Source organism: Ictalurus punctatus, chromosome 14 (genome assembly GCF_001660625.3).
Source record: "Ictalurus punctatus breed USDA103 chromosome 14, Coco_2.0, whole genome shotgun sequence".
NCBI classification, from domain to species: domain Eukaryota; kingdom Metazoa; phylum Chordata; class Actinopteri; order Siluriformes; family Ictaluridae; genus Ictalurus; species Ictalurus punctatus.
The window spans coordinates 12,734,481-12,757,585 of NC_030429.2; the positions used below are offsets into that span (position 1 = coordinate 12,734,481).

Genomic DNA, 23,105 nt, shown 5'->3' on the forward strand with positions numbered 1-23,105 from the left:
AATCATATCCTTAGGTTCCTATATATTTGAGCTCTGTGTGTGATAAACATATGAGAAGATTACGATGGAAAAAATGTCCAAACATACAATTAAACACAATTATAATGTATGCCCAGGATAGTAATGAAGATGTCCAAAAATATCTGTTTACATTCATTTTATTCTGCAGTATATAATTTTTATATCACTAATCAAAGAGCATTTCACATTTCTGTTTCTAACAAAAAGTTAAGCCGGTGTTAGAGTGTGTATTGTAACTAGTGTTTAGCATGCACATTGTACACCGGCCCCCCTCTCCAAAAATGTTTCTCACACACTAACAACTCCGCCCAAGTGCACTTTCCCACTTTCCCACCCTTCGGCTCAGCACGGTTGTCAATCAACCCAGAGAGCTGGTCCAGACAGGCAATCAGTCATCAGCTATGAAAGGAGCTCTCACTTCCCTCCTTCCCCTTTTTTAACGCTCTTTGCCTTCTTTATCCCTCCTGTCCCCTCTCTTTCTGAATGGGTGTGACAGGCTTAATCTCCCACACTCCTCCTCTGAGTTCCCGCCGCTGTCTCTCTCTCTCCCCACCATTGGCTGCCTTAATCACCAGCAGGGCAGACAGTACTGGCTTTTTTTGGGGAACACAACATCAAGTTTTCCCCCTCCTCCTGGCTCAGTGTCCTCAGGGTCAGACCCCCCTCAGACTGGGGCCTTTTCAGCTTTGGCAAAAGGATCATGTCATGAAAGGGGCTTGATTTAGTTTTAACAGGGTGCTGTGTCCGGCCTTTAAGTGGCAAATGAATAAACATAAGATGAGAGAGGCCCTGCGGGTTGGGGAGCGGAGGGGAAGGACCTGAATACACAGGAGGTGGGGACAGATGTATTGGAGCGTCAAAAAAAATGGGGTTTGTTCCTTCTCTTCTCCACGGTACCCCAGAAGCAGTTAATTAGAGTGCTTTCTCTGCTCACATGGCTCCTGAGATCAGAGTGCTTTACACCCAGGCCTCCTGTAGAGATACATTACTGTCTGGTTTCCTTACTGTTCTGTGGGGGGAAAATATTCTTCAAGGCTAGGCTCTGAGAGTAATTGTTAAATTGCAATATTTAAACCTGGGAGCTACGTGCTACATTATTGAATTGTTTGATTATTCCTTATTAATCAATCAGATATGATTCACTGCATATGTTCATTGCAAACACAATCTGCTGTAAAAAACAAACAACAACAACAACAACAAAAAAAAACAATTTAAAAAACAGACTGTGAACAAAGTACATAATTTTGTCCTTTGTATTATGTAATTTAAACTTTGACCTTAATGGCCTTTGGTCTGGTGCAATTAAGAAGCATGACCAAAGAGACATGTGGCATGGTCATCTCATCTAACATCATCCTGTTGACCTCCACATGCAAAGGTCATGAACTTTCATCCCACTCTGAGGCCAAGTAGTCACTGATTTTTATAGAATGATTTTGAATAAACTGCTTTGAAATACCATTCTTACCACATAAACTTGTAGCAACACATATTAATATATTATGTTTATCATTACATCATTAAGTACTCTTTTTCTCTGGCATTTTAAGAGCTTGCCAAAAACACATTACTATTTAAATATAAACATGTCTTTCCTTTGCTATTTAACTATAAATTCTGCCTGCATATATTGATTTGCTTTGAGATTACAATTCATCTAAAAAAAAAAAAAACAAACAATGAAAATAGTGCATTTTATTCACATAACCGTCTCACAATGTATGGCACATAAAAATCGACATTATCACAAAATTTCAGTAAGAACTTTTATTTACAAAACCATAGGCAGAAGGCAGAATCAAACTATACTTTGTTGTAAAAAAACAACAACAACAACAACAAAAAAAAACCCTGGGAAAACATGGAAACTTATACAAGGCAATAAAGATTATTTCTCTACACGGTTAGAGAAATGGATTTTGAAATCAGTTTAATGATTAGAACATCAATAATATGCTCATAAATTGATTATGCATTAAAGTTACAATTCAATTGATTGTGAATTGAACTTAAATTACATTAAATTATGGAAGGTATAAATATAAATTTAAAACGGACTGAAAATGTAATTAAATTTCTGGTGCTATAATCACATACATTTTTAACATTCAAATAATATTTGGAATAATGTAATGTCAATTGTATAGTTCTATTACATTCTTTTAATCTTGAATATTTTCTATCTTGCTCTTACTTGGGCAGGTGTATAAAACTATATTTTAAAAAATCTCATACCTATTCTTCTACGAAAATTTCTTCTAAACTAGCATTTGAAACTTTGAATGAGAGTTTAGCTAGGTCAATCAAATTAGAGTACAATCGCTTTTCTAGTTTTGTCATTCTAAATATATAAATGTATTCTATATCATCATATCCATGGCTACTGTTTACTATACATGAACGAGAAATGTGTCACCACCTGCTAAACATTAAAAGGACATAGATTCAACCCCTCAAAAATCAACACCATGAAAAACGTAGAGACAGTATGTAAGTCAGTACAAACATTTGCAATTTTACTCTTAAAAATTAGGAAGTAAGCTGGAAAGTTTGAATGAAATACTGAAAAGGGGCAACGCTTCTTTTTGACTGTGACCCACTCTGTGTATGAAATAACATTTTTAAACACTTCCCTTTCCAACACTGCTGCACTTCAATGTTTGATGGGAAAATCTGGGTGCAATAAAAACCATATGAACAGAACAAGTGATTTATTGTACACACACATCTTATAATCTATGGTCAGTATGATAAATGGTCATTATAACAAAGTATATAATTAAGATTTGCCTTTACTGCTATTTAGAGAAACAACGCGTGGTCAGATTTGCAGAGTCAAGGCTGATAGCACGCTGGTCTTCCAGCATTAGCTCTGTTCCACATTGAAGCGTGTTTCCATCCTGTGAAATGCAGAGAAATTGTAGGTCGCCTTCCAAATGGTGCTCTGTCAAGTCATAGTGGTATTTTTACGCCACCTTGTGGCGTTATATACTAGGGCAATAGCATATAGTATAGTATATCATTTTTCTTAAATTAAGATTTAGTTCAAAACAGGATTTATATTTTCTAAAATTCGACTTTTCAAAAGTCGGCAATCAGTAATTTGTTGCCAATCAACTGACACTTAGTCATAATCTTCATCTAAAAAAAAAGTAAACAAATTTAAATTAAAGTTACACAGCTATTATTATAAAATGAGGAAACAAATCTCAAGACAACCCTCATTAATTTCAAGGCATTCATTTAATTTGAAGGCGTCTACAGTAAAAAAAAAAAATCAGACTCGTTTTTATTAATCTAGCTTTCATTGACATTGCGGAGAAAATTATTGCAGTGTGTGTGTGTTTTTTTTTTTATGACCATGATCAGGTGAGGAATTGTACTTTGTTACTATACTTAAGTATTATTTTGGCATATTTACACTTTATGTGATTTTTGATGAAAGTGATTACTGAGTACCCTGACTAATTACATTTCCAAGAAAAAAAACAACTTTATACTCCTTACATTTTTTATTTAGACCTTCAGAGTATGTTACAAATCTCGAAGGTCTCTTCTTCCCTCATCCAGCTAGTGTCTGTATAGTGATTGAATGTTTTCAAGCAAAACTGTGTAGCTTTTAAAAATAAAATAATGTTCTAACATGTGAAAGCATGACATTAACATAATTTTATCATTTAATAACATTTAATTTTTACTTTCTAATATTTGAATACAATACAAAGTAGCAACTTTTACAGTTTTAACGAGTACATTTTTGGCTGGATAGGTTTTGATCTTGATTTGATTTTGACACATTATCAATAATTTCACTTAAGTACAATTTCTCAGTAACTTTTTCACTCCTGCCCATGATGCCTTTTTGGCCTCTCCAGAGCCAGTCATAACTAATTGCAGCATTGCAGCTTGGGGAAATACAGGTGATATCTAAGCATTTTGCAGTATAAATAAATGTTATGCAATTATGTTTACCTAACAAGCACGAGAAAGAGAAGCTTCATCTAGATGTTAAGACAACATCTTTGGCATAGTACAGTATTTTAGAAGATCTTGACAAATAGGAATGCTTTTCCAATTTTCCCCCCATGCTAGAATTAAGTTAATAAGTCTAAGAAATTTTATTTTGTAATAGCTATTGTTTTAAATGAAATCTTAACCAAAAGTCTCATTACTAAATTGATAAGAATCTTGCAGTTAGAATGCTTCTATAATATGTCCCAAGGACAATGGACGTTCACAGACAGTCGTTAGATAGCACATTTAATTAAGAATTAATCATGTCCATATCTTCATTTTTTTGCTCAAGCTAATATTTTATTACTTCTTAAACTCACACTTCTGCATTCTTGTTGGTTGCCATGTGATTGTTATACTCGAGAACAGGCGGGATAGGTTCCTCGTCCTGAGGCACCTAAACACGAGATATAAATAAGTTTAATCTAAAGGCACATTCACTTAAGCAGACATACACATAACCAAGGAACACGCACACACACACACACACACACACACACACACACACACACACACACACACACACAGGTTAAAAAATGTGACTTTGAGTTGTCTTCTCCCTCAGCTTCATCACCCACATGTTTCAACAAATCATAGAGTTTAAACACTTTCATATTCCGTAAGCAATTACATATAAATAATAACACACACCAGACACACCTCATGAGGGCCATGTGGGCATATACACAGCTAAGATGCTGAGCTAAGTTAACCTTTACTATGGATGCTTAGTCACTAAGTGAGTTTATTCAAGCAACGAATCACTGAAATCAAACTGCAAGCTGAGTGAATAATTTGTAGTGTTTCTGGCGTTTCAGGAGCAGTAGCATTTTTGTGGCTGAATTAAGTAAAATCTCACCTCCCAATAGACCTCGTCCTCAAAGCAGTTATCATCTGCCACAGACCCCCAGATAGGCATCCTCAGGATCAGACCTGTAAAGCGAGGGAACACTGTTCCATCATATGCACTATGCCTGTCATGTAATCAGAGAAGGAACTCTGAACTACAGTTCCCAGTATCACACTCACATGACCACCTGCAGCTGAATCACGTTCCTGTTAATTGAAAACTCCGGTATATAGCCACAGTTTGCAGTGCACTCTCTGTCTCACATTTGTCTTTTTTTGCCTTTGTCTCTGTAGCCTTGTTTTGTTCTTTGGTTTATGTTTAGTCTTTGCCACAGTGTTTTGCCCCAAAGTCATAGTGTCTTTTTGTATTTTGTTTAGTTCATTATTAAACTTTAAATTCTGCACTTGCGTCCGTCTCAACCTCCATATTGTGACAATGCCAAAGATTCAGATCAGACATTTACTTCCAGATATATCTGGATACTCTGAATGCTATAAACTCCGGTGACTGGCAAATAAAATTAAGTGCAAAATAAAAGACAACAAAGAAATGCAATTTATAGCAACAATACATTTAATACAAGTCCTTCCTCCACACACACACCTCCTAGCTTGGCCTGTCTTCATCCATTGTTCTTGACATCATATGTATTTATTACAAGCTCCGGAAACCAAGCAGATCATTACAAAGTATTTTCTAACCATGTTTTTGTTGATTCTGCCTTATGCTTTGGATTGTTGAACTTGTGCAGGATAGAATTCATGTTTAACCTTTGTTGTTGATAGATTGTAAAATAGATGAACATTTAAATTTCTATAAGAAATTAAGCCTACTAGCATCTATAAAAATGTAAACTGTTTCACTTGGCTGTAAGTGAAATCTCATGGGAAGTGTTCATTTCTTTAAACATATCAGTTATAACCCTGGTACAGTTGCATATTTGTATGTCTTGACTTTGTCAAGTTACATAATTCTGTTATACTTTGACATACCCACGAGTATTCCACCTCCTATTCCAAAGCACACAGCGACACACATTGCAGCTGCCTGGTAGCCACCTTGGACAGCTGGGGTTCTGTTTTTGAATGACCCCTCAAAATCAAATGTGTTTATCAACCTGTAAAGAAGGAACAAAACAATGAGACTGTAAATGTGTGTGAAACATGATCTTCCATGTGTGAAACATGAGTGCTTTCAATGGAAAAATTAAGTCACTGTGCTATAATAAATAATAAAGTAGACCACAACCTGGTATGACTAACAAAGAAAAATTGAGAAAAGATACTTCAATGTGTATTTTAGTCAAACAAACCTTGTAAGGAAATCTCACTGCCAGCAATTAAATGTTAAAACTTTTCATATGAAATGTATAATATACTCCATATAAAATGTGTAATCTACTAGATGAGGTGACCTGGACTTACCCCTCTTTGCCATATACAGGTTCAGAAGCAGCAGCAGCTGTAATGGCTCCCACAATCCCCCCTATGACACCAGGCATTGCATGCAGGTTATGGATACCACATGTGTCCTGGATCTTTAACTTTCTTTCCATATAGGGCTGGGAGAAAAGATGATAGATTAAAATTTTATTTGATCCATATGGCCAATTCGGCTTTGTAAAAGGCACACCTTCATTCTTAATTAGAGTGTTAATTTTTTCTTCCAACAGTGAATGTACACTGATATATTGGTAGCATACCAGTCTGATTATTTTACCTTAAGTTATTTTAAAATGGTTTAAGCAGGTCTTACTGAGATGTAAATGTAGCCCAGTGTGGAGATGAGACCACAGAAGAACCCTACTATCAGAGAGCCATATGGCATTAGCATGAACTCAGCAGCTGTTCCTACAGCAACACCACCGGCCAGGGTGGAATTCTGGATGTGCACCTGGAGACAAAGCAAAGTTACCAGAGTATGTATAAGTATGGTTTTACTTCACAATGATATTACATTAGATTTTAAGATACTAGACTGAGATCAAAACTGCTACTTCCGTATCAATGTTCAAAAACATAAAAACACATTCATTTGGAATTTTCCAATCAGTGGCATAAACCAGGTCTCCTGTCAGGGTGGGTTCCCTTGGAACTAGTCGATATTCTTGTGTAGTTTCCTTACTGAGTAAAAATCGTGAATTGGCTGCCTTTGTGAAGGGGGTAGGTCAGTTAATCGGGAACACCTATAGAAGAGTGGAAGTTGATTGATTTGCAGACAGACACTGTCCAAAATCATTAATGGAGTGCAAACTCCCATAGTCATTCAAGTTAAAGAGAATGGCCAGAAGACCCATGTGGGTCACCACTATGAGCTGATGACTGTTGTAGTTGTAGAACTGTGGTTACCTTCTGTTTATGTGGAATATGCTTATTTATAGTTATTCATAATGCATTATGCATTTTCTAATGTTTTTACATTGTATGCATGAAAAATGACAGTATTTGCAACAACTATTAACTGTCATACAACCAACTTTCACATCAATCTGGCACAGGTTCTAAACAACTAGTGCACAAAGGCATCCTGTCTCAGTGGGATGTCTGACTTTTTGCTTACTTGCTGCTTACTTGATCCCAGGTCTGTGCACATCTCAATAGTGCAACACAGTACAGCCCTGGCAGATGAGTTGCTCTTAGTGGGACGAGTTGTGAATGAGCCCACTAAAGAGACCTTGTCCTGCCCTGATAGTTGACCTTCACTATGTTTTCTGAGTGAACCAACACATAGCAATGCCTTATAATCAGCAAGGCCTCAAAGCCTTATGAACCACCTTTAATTCTGGTCAGTCGATGTATTATGACCCTGTAGTACCACACCACTGCCAAGCTTGTAAGGGTCACAGGAGGACGTCTATTAGGAATGACTCGCGATTGGGAGTCCTTTCACAGAGACAAGGACATATTCCAATCTGTGGCCTCTGGGTTCAAGCCGTAGGTAGATAACATACTTCTGAATCGCCAAAATGCCTCTTCTTGGAGTGAGGTTACTGGATGTGTTCTGGATGGCCTGCTTCTTGTTGGGGGCACAAAGGAGCCTATCCTCCAAACTGTCCATAGCTATCAGGACAGACAAGTCTGTCTGCACACATTTTGAGTGTATCCTTAGAAGGCCAACCTTAAAACCATCTGGGTTCAGCATATTTAGTGTCCATCAGAGCAAATGATTTTGTGCACATTGGGTTATTGATGAATGTTAGATTTTAGCCCTCCCAACTAATATCATGATCAGCTTTCAAAATTAATGAACATCAATCCATCTATAACCTTGGAGTAAGACCATACTGCCACAGCTGTAAATACCAAAAGACAAAATGCCTATTACCATGTCCAGTTTTCCATGCTTCTGATACAGGCTAGAAATGGCAAAGGTGGTGAGGACAGTGGCAGCCAGAGACAGGTAGGTGTTAATGGCTGCTCTATGCTGACCATCTCCATGGTCACTAATGGCAGAATTAAAACTGGGCCAGAACATCCACAGAAACAAAGTTCCTAGGGAAAAAACATAAAGCATGACACTTTAATGTCTATATACTGTAGTATATCAATCCTTCCCAAAGAATGGAAACACATTAGGAGCCGTGAGATCGGTACTTTGACACATATTATTACGAGGGCTATAAAAGGAACTTACCAATCATGGCAAACAAATCAGAGTGGTAGACTGAGCCATTCAGCTTACTGCTATCCTTCAAGTTTGGCCGATAGAGGACCCATGAGATGGATAGTCCATAATAGGCTCCAAAGGTGTGGATCACCATAGAACCTCCAGCATCTCTGGCCTATTGGATAGAGTACCTCATTTTGTAAGTCACCATAGAAATAGGTTAATCTCCTCAAAACATTGGTATTCACAGGGTATGTTTTTGCTTTTTTTTTTTTTTTGCTCTTTTGCATTTTGCCCTTATTGTTCATTTGTCAAATAAAAATAAAAATAAATATTTGTTATTTAACCATACAATGTATTCTAAGAAATGAATTTCTAAATATTCATAGCTGTGATTTGCTACATCTAACAGTATTTAGTTTTGACACACATGCATCAGATATTTATTTTTTTTGTTGATTGCATAGACTCACATGAAGGAGGCTAATTATGATAAATTCTTCTACAGCAAACAAGGTAATGCCAAACAGGGTCAACACCATGAGCTGCACAGGACTGACTTTCCCTAGAAGTGCTCCGTAGGCAATCAAACAGCCAGCCACACAAAAGTCAGCATTGATTATGCTGGACACAGAAAAACAAGCAAAGGGACATTTTAAATGTTTAAATCCTACAATTTGTATAATTTGGATATGAAACCGATATATGTAGCTATATTTTGTAATTATTATATGTGCACAACTAATTTTAATATAGATTACATACTATGCTATAATAAATGCTTCAATTTAACTGAAATGCTTAAATTTAATTGAAACATCTAATCGATCAAATCGATAATAATCGATTATGAAATTTATTGTCAATGATGTTGGTCTGTGCACGGCATGGGGTACGTTTACTCACTACGTTTCTTCTGTTCTGAAAACACACCTCGGAGAGTAAGTTTTGGGACAAAATAAATTTTGTCCCAAATGACGTACCATACACGTACACTATGCATTGTGTACTCTACCATCTAGGGTATGAATTTTAGAAAGGTAATATCATCTCAAATGGAATACTAGTGGGTTTATTTTACTAACTGGAAGTATAAGCCGTTTCCCAGTCGATGTCGCATGACGTCCTACACACGTAATGCGACGCCGCTAGCTTTAGCCGTAAATTTCTTTTTTACTGTTTATGTCAACATTACCTTTTATACCTAACATGATCTCAGTAACCCTCAGACAGAGGCGTAAAGCAGGGTGCATTTTATATTAAACACAGTGAAGAAGACTGTGAACTGTAAACTTTAAAAGCAGCGCTTGTGTTGCACGGAAACACGACAGTGATGCACGAGCACAAACGTGTATATATCAAAAATGCTGCACTGTTCAAGGGGCTGGGGAAACTGGTGCAAGTTGCTTAAAAGATTTAGTTTAATTCCAGTTTATTGTCATTATATGCTATATTTGCACACTTTAGTGTAAATTCTGTAGTTTATTATAACAAAAATGATCTATCAGTAACGAGGCCGCATTGCTCCTCCCTCATAGTGTAGACGTGGAGATAAACAGTGTAGCGCGAGTAAGATCTGTAATGCCTAATTAATAAAAATATGTCTAAAAGCAGTGAGTAATAGAAACCACAAGGTGCAATGAAAGTGAGATTTTATTATTAATTTAGGACTGTAGTTTAATTATCTGTGTTTTTGGTGCATCCAATAAAATAATGCATAAATACTTATATATAATATATTATATAATCTTTTTCCATAATTTAATTCAAAAAGTTGAACTTTCATATATTTTAGATTCATTACACATAAAGTGAAATATTTCAAGCCTTTTCTTGTTTTAATCTTGATGATTAATGCTTACAGGTCATGGAAATCAAAAACCCAGTATCTCAAAATATTAGAATAAAGAATTTATAATACAGAAATGCCGACCTTCTGAAAAGTATGTTAATTTATGCACTCAATTAGGGCTTTAATCCTTTTGCATGAATTACTTCATCAGTGTGGCGTGGCATGGAGGCAATCAGCTTGTGGCACTGCTGAGGTGTTCTGGAAGCACAGGTTGCTTTGGTAGCTGCCTTCAGTTCGTCTGTATTGTCGGGTCTGGTGTCTCTCATAGATTCTCTATGGGGCTCAGGTCAGGCTAGTTGGCTGTCCAATCAAGTACAGTAATTCCATCATCAGCAAACCAGTTACTAGTAGTTTTGGCACTGTTGGCAGGTGCCAAGTCCGGCTGGAAAAGAAAATCAGCATCTCCATAAAGCTTGTGAGCATGAAGCGCTCTAAAATCTCCTGGTTGACGCTGCATTGACTTTTGAAAACACAGTGGACCAACACCAGCAGATGACATGGCACCCCAAATCATCACTGACTGTGGAAACTTCACACTGGACTTCAAGCAACTTGGATTCTGTGCCTCTCCACTCTTCCTCCAGACTCTGGGACCTTGGTTTCCAAATGAAATGCTAAAATTCACTTCCATATACCCCATGATTGTGGTTGTGTGTACTGAACCAGACTGAGAGATTAAAGGCTCAGGAAACCTTTGCAGGTGTTTTGAGTTAATTAGCTGATTACCTTTCTGTATTCTAAAGTCTGTATTCTAATATTTTGAGATACTAGATTTTTGATTTCCATGAGCTGTAAGCAGTATCCACCAGATTAAAACAAAAAATGCTTGAACTACTCCACTAATGAATCTACAATATATAAAAGTTCCAATTGTTGAATAAAATTATGGGGCAAAAAATGTAATGCACCTGTAGATGCACCTGTATATATATATATATATATATATATATATATATATATATATATATATATATATATATATATATATATATATATATAACAGTTGAGTTAATGTACAGTTTTATAATTTATAAGTTTTATTTGAGTGTTTATATTTATAACACTCAGTTTGTGGATTTTATTTGAAATAAACGAAAAAATGGTACTGAAAGTTTACCCCCCTCCGATTAATCAAAAAAATAATCGGCCAATTAACCAATTACAAAAATAATCGTTAGTTGCAGCCTACTTTGTATTCAGCTGTCATGTAAGAAGCAGAATTACAATTTAGACAGCAACATTATCATAAAGTTTGTGATGCTGAAGGTAGAATATGCAGTGATATGAATGGGGTACAAGTACTGCTTAAAATGTTATAGTTTAAAAAATACATTAAGAAACATACACTATGAATAGTGATTTATCTTTAAATCATAAACTGCTTAATAGAAATATAAACCTACTTTTCCATGCCAATTTTGATAAAGCCATCAGCTGGGTCCAGAGAGTGGAACCAGCCTTGCATTAACAGTGCCCACTGAAGCCCAAATGCTGCAATGAGGAAGTTGAAACCAACAGCACCAAAACCATATCGCTTCAAAAATGTCATGAGGAATCCAAAGCCCACAAAAATCATAACGTGGACATCCTGGAAACCTAAGGGAGCAGAGGAAAGGCATAATTCATTATGAGTACATATTTGCGCATAATAAACATGTTTCAACTAACTGAAATGAAATCTTTAAATATAGCTTAAATTGGAAATTTGCATGTCAGTTAATGGGAATTTATGTTATAATAATTAAAAAGAGAAACAACACTAAAATAGCTTATACAGGAGAAAGGAGAAAGTTTGGAAAGCCTCAGGTGGATCTCTTTGCTGGTGCCAAGTTAACTCATTGGCAATTGTGGTTCTCCCTTAGAGAGTGTGACAGCATGCTGGGAGAGGATGCAGAAGCTCATGATTTGTATTACCATCTACTGTATGCCTTTCTGCCTCTTCATTACATCAACTCACTTATGACTGTACTATGATGTTTATGAAAGAGGCATGGCACTGCCATCAACCACAACTCCACAAGGGCCAAGCTAGTGATCCCTACTGTTGAAGTCCCAGCAGCAGCCCACGGAGGATGCTGAACTGAAATGGGTATCTCTAAAATCTGCCTTTATGTTAGCAATCACCTCAGAAAAAAAGAGTGGGATAACTACATGTTCGGGCAACAAGCTCAGCTTGCAGTCATTGCTTGCCACATGAGTACATTGTGACCTGTGCCTAAACCTGAGTTTTATGCCAAGGTCATATTACCAAATTGTATGAACCAGTTGATTGACTTTGCAGCGTTCCATGAAGGTGAATCTGCAGAGTGTTCCTTGTTGTATGTGCTCTGCACTACTGAATATTAGCCATATGATCCAACTTTTCATCTGTCACAGTGGAAAGATGTTTGTCTAAATGGAAACTGGCCCACTGGCTGGCAAATGTCATTACCATGAACTATAGACAAGCTGGACACCTGGCCCCTACCATGACATGCCACTTCATGAGGAATGTCCCCTCCTCATTGCTTACATTACTTAAAGGCACACCTACTGCTACCTGAGTATCACTGTGCTTTCTACAGGTACTCCAATGTTAATTCCACCCCTTCCAATGTTGTGAGTGCACTGAACACCTTTATGGTTAACCATAAGGTCTGTCAGTTCCTCATGGCATTGTGGCATATGTTATCCAAGTGAAATCCATGAGGAGTGAGAATGCTAGTATATAAATGTGGTTCTATACTAACCCCACATATCCATCAGTATCACATGCCATTTGTAACCAGTGCTGACCCAGTGAAAATTTGGCGAGAATGTTCTAAAGAAAGGTTGTTGCATGACAGTGGTTTTATTGCAAATACAGCATCATATCTCACTTTCTGACTTTCTTGGAAGGTCTCAGCATTTTGTGTGTGGACACACACAAAAAGATTTTCAGGGTTCATAGTACCAGAGTTACATATGTACCCAGTGTACAAGCAGGTGCATTAGAGAAGGAAATAACATCAGAATGAGCTATGCAGTCCCTACCAGAACTGGAGTTCAGTTCTAGTAAATAACCTCTTATCTAGGACTAGTAATCAGTGGCAACTAGTAATCAGTGGCGGCTGGTGCAAAAAATTTTGGGGAGGGTGGGACAGACTGTAATTGTTAAATAGCCATTTAACAGGTAATATAACAATGTATAACCACTGCTTAGCTAAAAATGGAAGATTCCACTGTTAAAGCATGCAATGAGGTAACACGAATCAGTGAAATTGTGCTTTGTGAATGGTACTGGTGTTACATGCATGTTGGCATCTTCGCCATCATAAATGTAATAATTGCGAGCTGCAGAGATGGGCTTTATCTCTGCATTAAGAGAGATGGATGTCCCCTTCACAAGTGTCCAACACTAATATGGAAGTCTTCAATCCTGCAGGGATGATGTATTTTTGTAGGCCACTCCAGAAGTTAGCATCACCTGATTCTCTCAACAAAAAGCCAACAGGATTTTTCCATTGGATTTTGGATTATTGCAGAAAATAAACTCTATGACCGACAAAAGTTTGCAATTCTTACGTGTTTCATTCATTAAGATATTGTTCACAAATGAACACAATTTTTATGAATTTTTAAGCCTAAATACAATCACCAGACGTAAAAAGCTAATGTTAGGCTATAAATTAACTACACCACGGTCGCATGGCTTGGACGTCACCACCACTAAGCTTCCGACAACTCTTTCAATCTTTATTTAAAAAATTATACAATTGTAAAATACTATAAATTGATAAATCTACAAGTTGGAAAGGGTGAGTTGAAATTGTTTACAAGAGCACCCCAACGCCCCCTATTGACCAGCCGCTACTGCTAGTAATAATGCTCTGAAATCCACTTCAACATCATCATCTGTTACAGCTATGCCAGGTGAATAAATCTAATGCAGGTAGCTCTGTGAATTACTCAATATTACATATTTTTAACTATTACAAGCTGTCAGTGTTTCCTTGAAATTTCTGCCACTGGATTGGATACACAAATCCTGCTACACAAATCTTAGCAGTTCGGATTTTTAAAAAAATAAACTAGTTAACCATTATTTAATCAGCAACAAAGAGCAAATTCTGCTCATCTCAAACTTCCCACAATTCAAGATTCATTTAGATAACCTAATTGGAACAGTCAATGAAAAAGCCAGGTTTCAGAGTTTTAACCAATTCTGATGGGATAACCTTTAAATATTCCCCACAGGACCTACTTTAAGAACTCAGCTCAGCCATGTGGGCTATTTATATGTAGACAATGGCATATTTCTAGCAATACGAGAGACACTGTTGATATTTAAACAAGAACAATGTGTCAAAACAGTGGTGTTACTTCCAAAGTGCTATTAAATATCAGTTTGTGAATGCTACTTTCTGGAAAAGGCTGCACTGTACACCCATATGATGTGTTTATTAAACAGTCTCAGTGCCCTTGGTGCTCACACAGAGGAGAAAGAAAATCTGAGTACTGGTCTGAACTGAGACTGAATCAGACATTACTACTTAGCACCACTTGGGTGGGGCAGAACCCGGAGAACCCAGAGGAAACCTGCATGGACTGAGAGAACATGTGAACTGCTGCACCACTGTAGAATTCCAGAATTTTTTTTTTTTTTTTGCATATTCTTAAGATATTATTAAGAATGAATCTATGATCTTTGTTTCCTCAGAGCCCTTAATTGGTCCTCTCCGTTTCCTCCACACAGGGAAACTGTAAAATTCAGTTTGGCTGCAGATTCTTTTACAGTATAATTACTACAGTAACCTTAATATTGAAGAACAACTGTAGATTGTAACATGGATTATTTATCTTATTTATTTTAATGCCTCACAACTCTTTGTAACCCAACACCTAAGGCATATATCTCTGCACCATAATAGTAACCCGATTGAATCCCCATAGTCCCATCCCGTGTAACAGTTTTCAGTCAATGCTCTATGATGGTACTATAGAGGGTGGTTGATATTGTTGTCTTCTGTTTTTTAATTTTTTTCTAAAATTCTGTATTTTTGCAAAATAGCTGACTAATTATTTGAGTCAGAAAAATTTAAGATGGTTTTAGTTACGAGATTTCTTGACTGATATTCATGAATAGATGAATAGATAGTTCCTTGAGTCAAACATGCACTTCGATTATTGAGAAAACCTTACATTGTCCTTCATAAAGGCCTTTTTTCTCTGGAAACAAATGTCCAGAGTTCTATTACAACTAAATGCATTTTAAAAAATGGAGTGATATTTGAGCTGCAGTACTGGTTAGACATTAGTATTATGGCTCAGTTTTGACTGAGGTCATGACTAGATTCACTATGTAATTGGGGATGCATTTGAATATCCACTGACATGTGAATCACTATTAGTGGAAAAACGCCACAGGCAAACATATTATTCAACATGAGTCTGTTATTAGAAAATCAAGTGGTTTGATAAAGCTTGTTAACAATAATGTCCCCAAAGTTTGGTGAATAAATGCAGCCTGTACACTACTGCTAGCCACTTGGGTAACATTTGTGAATTAGTTTGCTTTGTTTCTTGGCTAAAAAGCTACCTACGTTAACTGGCAAACGTGTTGTGTAGACTCTGTTTTTCTCTGCATTTTTGGTAATTACACCTATACTTCAACAATTTTATACTATAATATATTTTGAGTATCAGCAGAAAAAAAGAAAGACATACAGAGAAATAGTAATTATGGAAAAAATACTACAAGATTCATCATACAAGCATACAAGATAGTAGCATGTATGCTAGCCATCTTTAAATTTGCATTAGTCAGTCCTCACAAAACTTGCTTCACTGAGAATTCACTGAGAGTGCAGCGCTCATTTTCTGTAGGCTATAAGCACAAATAAATGTCAGCTGAATGTCTCACAAGATTTGCCTCTGTATTTATATGCTGTACAATATTTGAAATAAAAAAAACATTCAGGGGTTCTTTAAGGGTTCTTAGGATAGTTAAGGGTTCTTAGCTTCTTAAATGCTTCTGCTTGGAATCTTTTCTTCTAAGGAAACATTCAGGTATAGAGTTCTACGTAGAACCTTGAAGGGCAACAAAATAACCTTTAATGGTTCTAGATATAAATATTTTTAAAAACTGAGTTGGTGCTACTGTTTTTCTACTCTTTTCTACAGTAGCATTAACTTGTCTTGTGGTGGTTTGTATTTGTGAACAATAGATAAGCAAATTCTATCTGTAAGTCTATCTCTGATGCTATGGTTCCATTTTTTCTTGTCCCAACTTTAAGTAAACGCAACTACATATGTGTACATATTAAATATTCTTCCTTAATCATAGAAAGAGATGATTGCTAGTTTGACCTCAGAATGCAGACTTAAAACTATTATAGCCTACAGCACATCTGATATAAAGTGTGCCTGGCTTATTTGATCTTTATCTTACGTATCAGGCACTTTAAACATGACAGACATCACAAAACATTTACCTCTTATCTTAGAGAACAGTTAGATCACAAAACATTTCCTTCACGCAATTATGAACAATTAGAACTATATAATGCATATATGACTGAGATTAACACCTAAGGAAACCATTTTTAAAAAATCAAGACACATCCCTAATATTAACACTTAAATAACTTTTTAAATACACGTAAATAAGCATTACGTACTTGGATATCTGAAGTAGAAGTCATTCTCACTGTCAGATGTTATGTTCTTTTTAGCTTTAAATTCAACCCAGTGAGCGTCAGATTCTTCATTATACCGCACGAACACCCCGAAGAGGATGATCATGGCGGTCTGCCACACAAAGCACACAGCCGGCAGAGTGAATCGGACGTTGGTGTTTTTGGGCCCATCGCAGTAAGGTACGATGCAGTTGCCCATTTTCGCGCGTGCACGGGAAGATCTGTGCGTATTTGCGCACCTGGCAGCCCAGCTTCTTTTAAAGCTCGAGCGCGGGGTGTGTCCGCGCGCACGGTGCGTCACAGACAGCGGCTTTTCCCGCCACGGCACGAGAACCTTTCACAAATGTGACTATTATGAGAAATGACGTTGTAGTTATATAGAGTGTTGTTATAATACTGTGGTTTTGACACTGTGGTCGAACCTTTAGGAAGTAGACCTAAAAAATGATCTTGGAGTTTGGGTGGGTTCTTTTTATTCCCGCTCACCAATACCAGATTCTTCTGTTGTCTCATATTATTGTACCTGCTGTATCTTTTAACTTTTCATTTAAGACGAAATGGAAGATTCCAGTCTCTGTTGTCACCCAACAACCCCATGTTGTTAAACATTTTATCCTGATATCCATTAAATGTTTCCAATATGTTGCATCATCAATCTACATCACCCTACATGAAACATACATCATCATAAAAATGTCTCACGAGATTTGCAGCTGTATTTATATGCTGTACAATATTTGAAATAGAAAAAACATTCAGTGGTTCTACATAGAACCTTGAAGGGCAACAAAACAACCTTTAATGGTTCTAGATATAAACATTTTTTATCCTGAAAAGTGGCTTTTCCCGCCACTGCACAAGAACCTTTCACAAATGTGAATATTATGAGAAATTATGTTGTAGTAATATAGAGTGTTGTTATAATACTAAATGTTATGAAGTTTGCATTGTTCAGCTAGCCTACCTCAATGACAGGACCACCAGGTTTACCTCAGGGGCCAAAGTTTATTTATTTATTTATTTATTATTGTTAGCCTATAGTCTACAGTGTGTCTTCTCAAACTATTCCAATATTGGATACATTAACAGAATTTGTACATCATATTCATTGGAACCATTGGAGCCATTTATTCCTGAACTTTCCTGAACTAATATCATACACTTTCAGATGGGCATGGTACCCTCACAGGCAGTGAGGGTACTCTCACAGGCATGGTACCCTCAAGCATACGCTTAGTATGAACTGTTTTCTAGAAAGGTGGATTTTGTGTACCTTTAAAGCTTTATTTCATCTTTATACAACATACATTTTATCCACATTTGAAGCATATCCACATATATTAATATATCCACTAGATCCACATATATGAAGCATAGTGTAACATTAGACGTAGAGGTAATAAACAAAGCTTTTCTTGGTTTTCAGTTACTAAGGTTTGAATCACACCCATTCAGTTCAAGTAATCACTCACTTAAGGCTTATATAACTGGCTTATAACTAACATAACAGCTATAACAATTTTGATAGTAGCTAATTGTAAACTTCACAGACCTCTGGTGGTCTCCTGACCCCACTTTGAGAAATATCTCTAGGGTTGTGAATGTGAATGTGAGTGTGGATAGTGCCCTGCAATGTATTGGAGTCCCATCCAGGGTGTATTCCCCTCTCACCCATTTGTTCCCAAGATATGCACTAAATACACCATAACCCTGACCAGGATAAAGTGGTTACTATGAATGAATGAAATAATGTAGGTTGTAGGTTAGTTATTCATGCCTTAATATGTAAAACCCACATAGAATATATAGGCCCACTCTATGAATGACCATGTTTAGCCATGGGTATATTACACGACTACATGACCTTTTCCAGGATGTAGCATTACTGTCACAATTCAAGGAGACAGTATACTACACAAGACTGAAACTGTAAACATACCAGACAGCCTCCAGCCATTTTAAAGAAAAAGGATTTTTTTTTTTCCAGTAACAGTGTAATGTGATAGATTCAAGATACCAGGTGCATGGCACAAGAAATAGACCAGGATGTTGGTTCACTGCAAACAGATGACACAGGTCTCTTCTGATTAAGCTACCCTTAGTTACAGAAACCATCACCTGGAAATAATATGCATTGGTGGCTACGGGATCAATTAAATTAGTCCTTTATTGAAGAGAAATAAAAGGCAGTGAGAGAGATTTAGAGAAATAAAATTGAAAATGTAAATGTAAAAAATAAAAATAAACTAATGACTGAAATATGTTCTTAGGTTTTTTTTCCCTGTTACGTTTCATTCTATCACACTTCAGCCTTCTAATACATACATTACATTAGTGATGCTTGTATACCTCTGTTTATATCAGCAATGCTGACTTGGTATGTTTAGCTGTTAGTTATGGACGATAAGCACTACAGACTCCAGCATCCAAAATTTTCAGATAAAAAAGTCAGAAATAAAACTGCAGGAATACACAGGGAAATCCAGCCATGAAATTGTGAGGAGTTCTAACCCTAACCCTAACCTATCAAAAATGTGAAAAACTAATTGCCCCATTAAAATTAAAATCTGGTTGTACAACATTTAGCAGCAATAACTGCAACCAAATGCTTTTGAGAACTGGAGGTCAGTCTTTCACTTACTTCTAGGACTAGGACTTACTCCTATGCTTTGGACCATTGTCTTTCCCCTCACCACACTTCCATGGATGCCATATTTGTCCAGTGTCTTTCTGATAGCGCAGTCAAGAACAGTGACCTTTGTTGATGCAAGAGAGGCCTGTAGTACCTTTAATGTTGTCCTAGGCTCTTTTGTTACTTCCTGGGTGAGTAGTTGATGTGCTCTTGGAGAAATTTTGGAAGATTCGCCTCTTCTGGGAAGGTTCACTACTGTGCCAAGTTTTTCCAGTTGGAGATAATGGCTCTCACTTTGGTTCTTTGAAATAGCTTTGTAACCCTTCTCAGACTGAGGTATTTCAATCTCCTTCTTCCTCAATATTTCTGGAATTTCTTTCAACTTTGGTTTAATGTGTTTCTAGATAAGATCTTTTAACCAACCTCATGCTGTTGAAAAAGTTTTATTTAAGTGTTGATTTGATTGAACAGGGTTTGCAGTAATCAGGCCTGGTTGCGTCTAGTCCAGCTGAACCCCATTATGAAGTTTCATAGATTTGGGGAATTAATAACTAGAGGGGCAAATACATTTTCACACAGGCCCAGTTGGTATTGGATAAATTTTCACTTCAAGAAATAACATTTTCATTAAAAAACTGTATTTTATGTTTACTCAGGTTGCCTTCAATTTTGTTTTAATTTTCTTTTAAATTTCTTTTTTCTTTCAGAAGGACTCCAGTGTATTTCTAACTATTGTCTTTCCACTACATTTGTAACATAGATATTATTTGCGTGGTGAACATGATCAGCAATGACACCTAAACAGGAATGGCATAGTAGTATTCATTGAGCTGGTACCAGGTATAAAACACCACACACACACACACACACACCTTCTGGCCACTATATTAGGGCTCTTTTACCTATGCAATATTCATGCATTCATCTTCTACACAAACAGTAATTTGATCTGTAGCTGTGAGGCAGCTCAGTGTTCTCAGTGCTGTTGCCTAAACTCTCTATCTACTGTATGACAGACAGGAAACCGGAGAACTGATCAACAACTCCCTGCCGTAGATGAAAAAAGGTATTACATGCCTTACATACATTACAATTTTACATATCTGTGAAGGGCAAAAGTATGTGAACCTCTAGGATTAGCATTTATTTGAAGGTGAAATTAGAGTAAGTTGATTTCAATTAATGGGATGACAATCAGGTATGAGTGCGGGCCCCATTTTATTTAAACAACAGGGATCTATCAACGTCTGATCCTGTTTGTGGAAGTGTATCATGGCATGAACAAAGGAGATTTCTGAGGACTTCAGAGATGTATATATGTAAGAGATCTATACTGAAAATTCCTCCAAGCCGATGTGCAGGACTGATCAACAGTTATCATAAACGTGTAGATGCAGTTATTGCTGCACAAAGGGGTCACACCAGATACTGATAGCAAAAGTTCACATACTTTGCCACTCACATGTACATAATATTGGATCGTTTTCATCAATAAATAAATGAACAAGTACAATATTTTTTGTTTCATGTTTAATTGGGTTTTCTTTATCTAATTTAGGACTTGTGCATATTTATGCAGAACTGCAGAAAATTCTAAAGGGCTCACAAACCTTCAAGCACCACCGTAAATATAGCCTATCTGAAGTCAAGCCAGTCAAGTAGTTTAATTTTAGAGCCCTCTGCTGCCTTTTAGGAAAATTGCAGAAGATATCTAAGATCACCATGTAAGATCCCAACCAATCACGTAGTCTCTTACGTACTTTACACAAACTCAGGAGCTCTTGTAAGATGCAAAGATTTTTTGTTGTTTTTTTAATTTATTTTTATTTTCTTGAATATCATTTTTTTTTGTGTAAATGCCGTGTAAACAATTTACAAATACGTAAATTATGCCCGTTGTTTAGAATGAGAAGCTTGTTTGTGGTTGGGATGCTTTTCTCCAAGCAAATCTGGCAACCCTGAAGCGGGCCTTGGGGACTCCGCTGGTGTGGCTGAAAAACAGGATCACAGGATCTCGATTTAACTCTGGATGAATGTGAAGTGTTTAATGTGTAGTAAACAGGGGTGTGTTTTTCCCACCCACAGTGACATTTAAAGCCTGAAAGGACTTCCGGTTCTCCAGATTGTCACTGTGTGTATAGTAATGGAGGGTCCGAAGCACACTTTCACTTACACCAACAAGGATTTTGTGTACGACGTGTGCCGGACTGATGGAAAGACGACAGATGCTACGTCCAGGTTTGATGTAGTCCTGAGATACGGCTGGGCGGAGAAGATGAAACACGGGCTTTTCAGATATCATCTGGGGGATCTGGAGACGCGCGTGTTACCCGGTGAGTGTGGATATATCGCCCAGCTCAACATTCAGAGAGGCACCGAAAGGAGAAAACCTCAGGTAATCCTGAGCATTCAACAGCAGTTCGACTGCAAACTCTTTAACTTCAATAAAATAAATTCAGCGGAAATCTTGTTTGAGATGCAAAATGCGGAAGAAATGATTGCTGAGAAAGGTTGCGCTCCAAACGGAAGCTGTGCCACGTGTGTTGTGATCATCAACGCGAGTCCATTAGAGTTTGGGCACTGCTTGCTCGTACCCGAGCCTTCCCGGTGCCATCCTCAGATCTTAACGCCTCTAGCTCTCCAATTCGGGGTCGAGTCCTTGTTTCTGAGCGCCGATCCCGGATACAGAGTCGGATTTAACAGTCTCGGAGCGTTTGCCTCTGTCAATCATCTACACCTTCACGGATATTACTTGAATCACGCTTTAAGGATCGAGTGGGCTCGTACACAGCTAATCCTTCCCAAAAAGAGCTTGTACCGGCTTGTGGACTTTCCGAAAGCATTCATGTTTTACACGGACGGCCATGAGGACGCGCGCGTCGTCGCCACAACCGTCTGTAGACTCACCGACCTTCTCGTAGAGAGAAATATTGCCCACAATGTCTTCATGACCCGAGGCTGCCATCCAAACAGTGAAAGTAAAGTCCTGTCCTCGGTGCGCCACGGCGTGCGCATCTTCATCTGGCCGCGAGTGTCGTGTTTTGGAGCGAAAGAGGAATCAGCGTTTAACGTGGCACTGTGTGAACTGGCCGGCCATCTTCCGTTTAAAAACAGAGAGGACTTTGAAGGCTTGGACGAGGATGGGGTCAAAGAAATTGTTCAGGGGTACCTCCTCAGTGACGAAGAGTTTGATGACTTACAAAAACAAATTGTTGAAAAATTATCAACTGCACTTTACCGGACTGCTGAATATTTATAATTGCCGTATGTAGTTATGTGTCTCTAGATGTCGCCCATAACCAGGATTTCAAGGATAACTTTGAAAAATTCACCCATTCGCCCACTTTCAGTAACCACGTGTCCTGGCATTTATCCAGAATAGGAGTACAGGCTACATGAATACAAAGAAAATAAGTTTTACCGAATTTTGTTAAAACTCTGGTGGATTTTTAAAAAAAAAAGTTTGTCCCA

At 37.3% G+C, this 23,105-nt stretch overlaps 2 protein-coding genes across 2 annotated transcripts in view; one reads left to right on the top strand and one right to left on the bottom strand.

Moving 5' to 3' along the window:
• Positions 1–1,704: 1,704 nt before the first annotated feature.
• On the bottom strand, positions 1,705–17,244 carry rhcgb (Rh family, C glycoprotein b). The gene is made up of 11 exons (XM_017485946.3): positions 16,985–17,244; positions 11,750–11,942; positions 8,968–9,118; positions 8,522–8,669; positions 8,213–8,379; positions 6,644–6,781; positions 6,313–6,449; positions 5,881–6,005; positions 4,898–4,971; positions 4,359–4,435; positions 1,705–2,924 (listed from the first exon to the last, which is right to left on the bottom strand). Exons 1-11 carry the CDS (start codon positions 17,199–17,201, stop codon positions 2,891–2,893), a joined length of 1,461 nt encoding a protein of 486 aa, XP_017341435.1. The 5' UTR covers positions 17,202–17,244; the 3' UTR covers positions 1,705–2,890.
• Positions 17,245–21,453: 4,209 nt separating this feature from the next.
• Positions 21,454–23,105, top strand: part of gdpgp1 (GDP-D-glucose phosphorylase 1) — a 1,938-nt gene continuing 286 nt past the window's right edge. The window contains exon 1 of the mRNA XM_017484642.3: positions 21,454–23,105. This exon is cut by the window's right edge and continues 286 nt beyond it. Coding sequence (XP_017340131.1) covers positions 21,778–22,893 — 1,116 coding nt within the window. The 5' untranslated portion in view covers positions 21,454–21,777 and the 3' untranslated portion in view covers positions 22,894–23,105.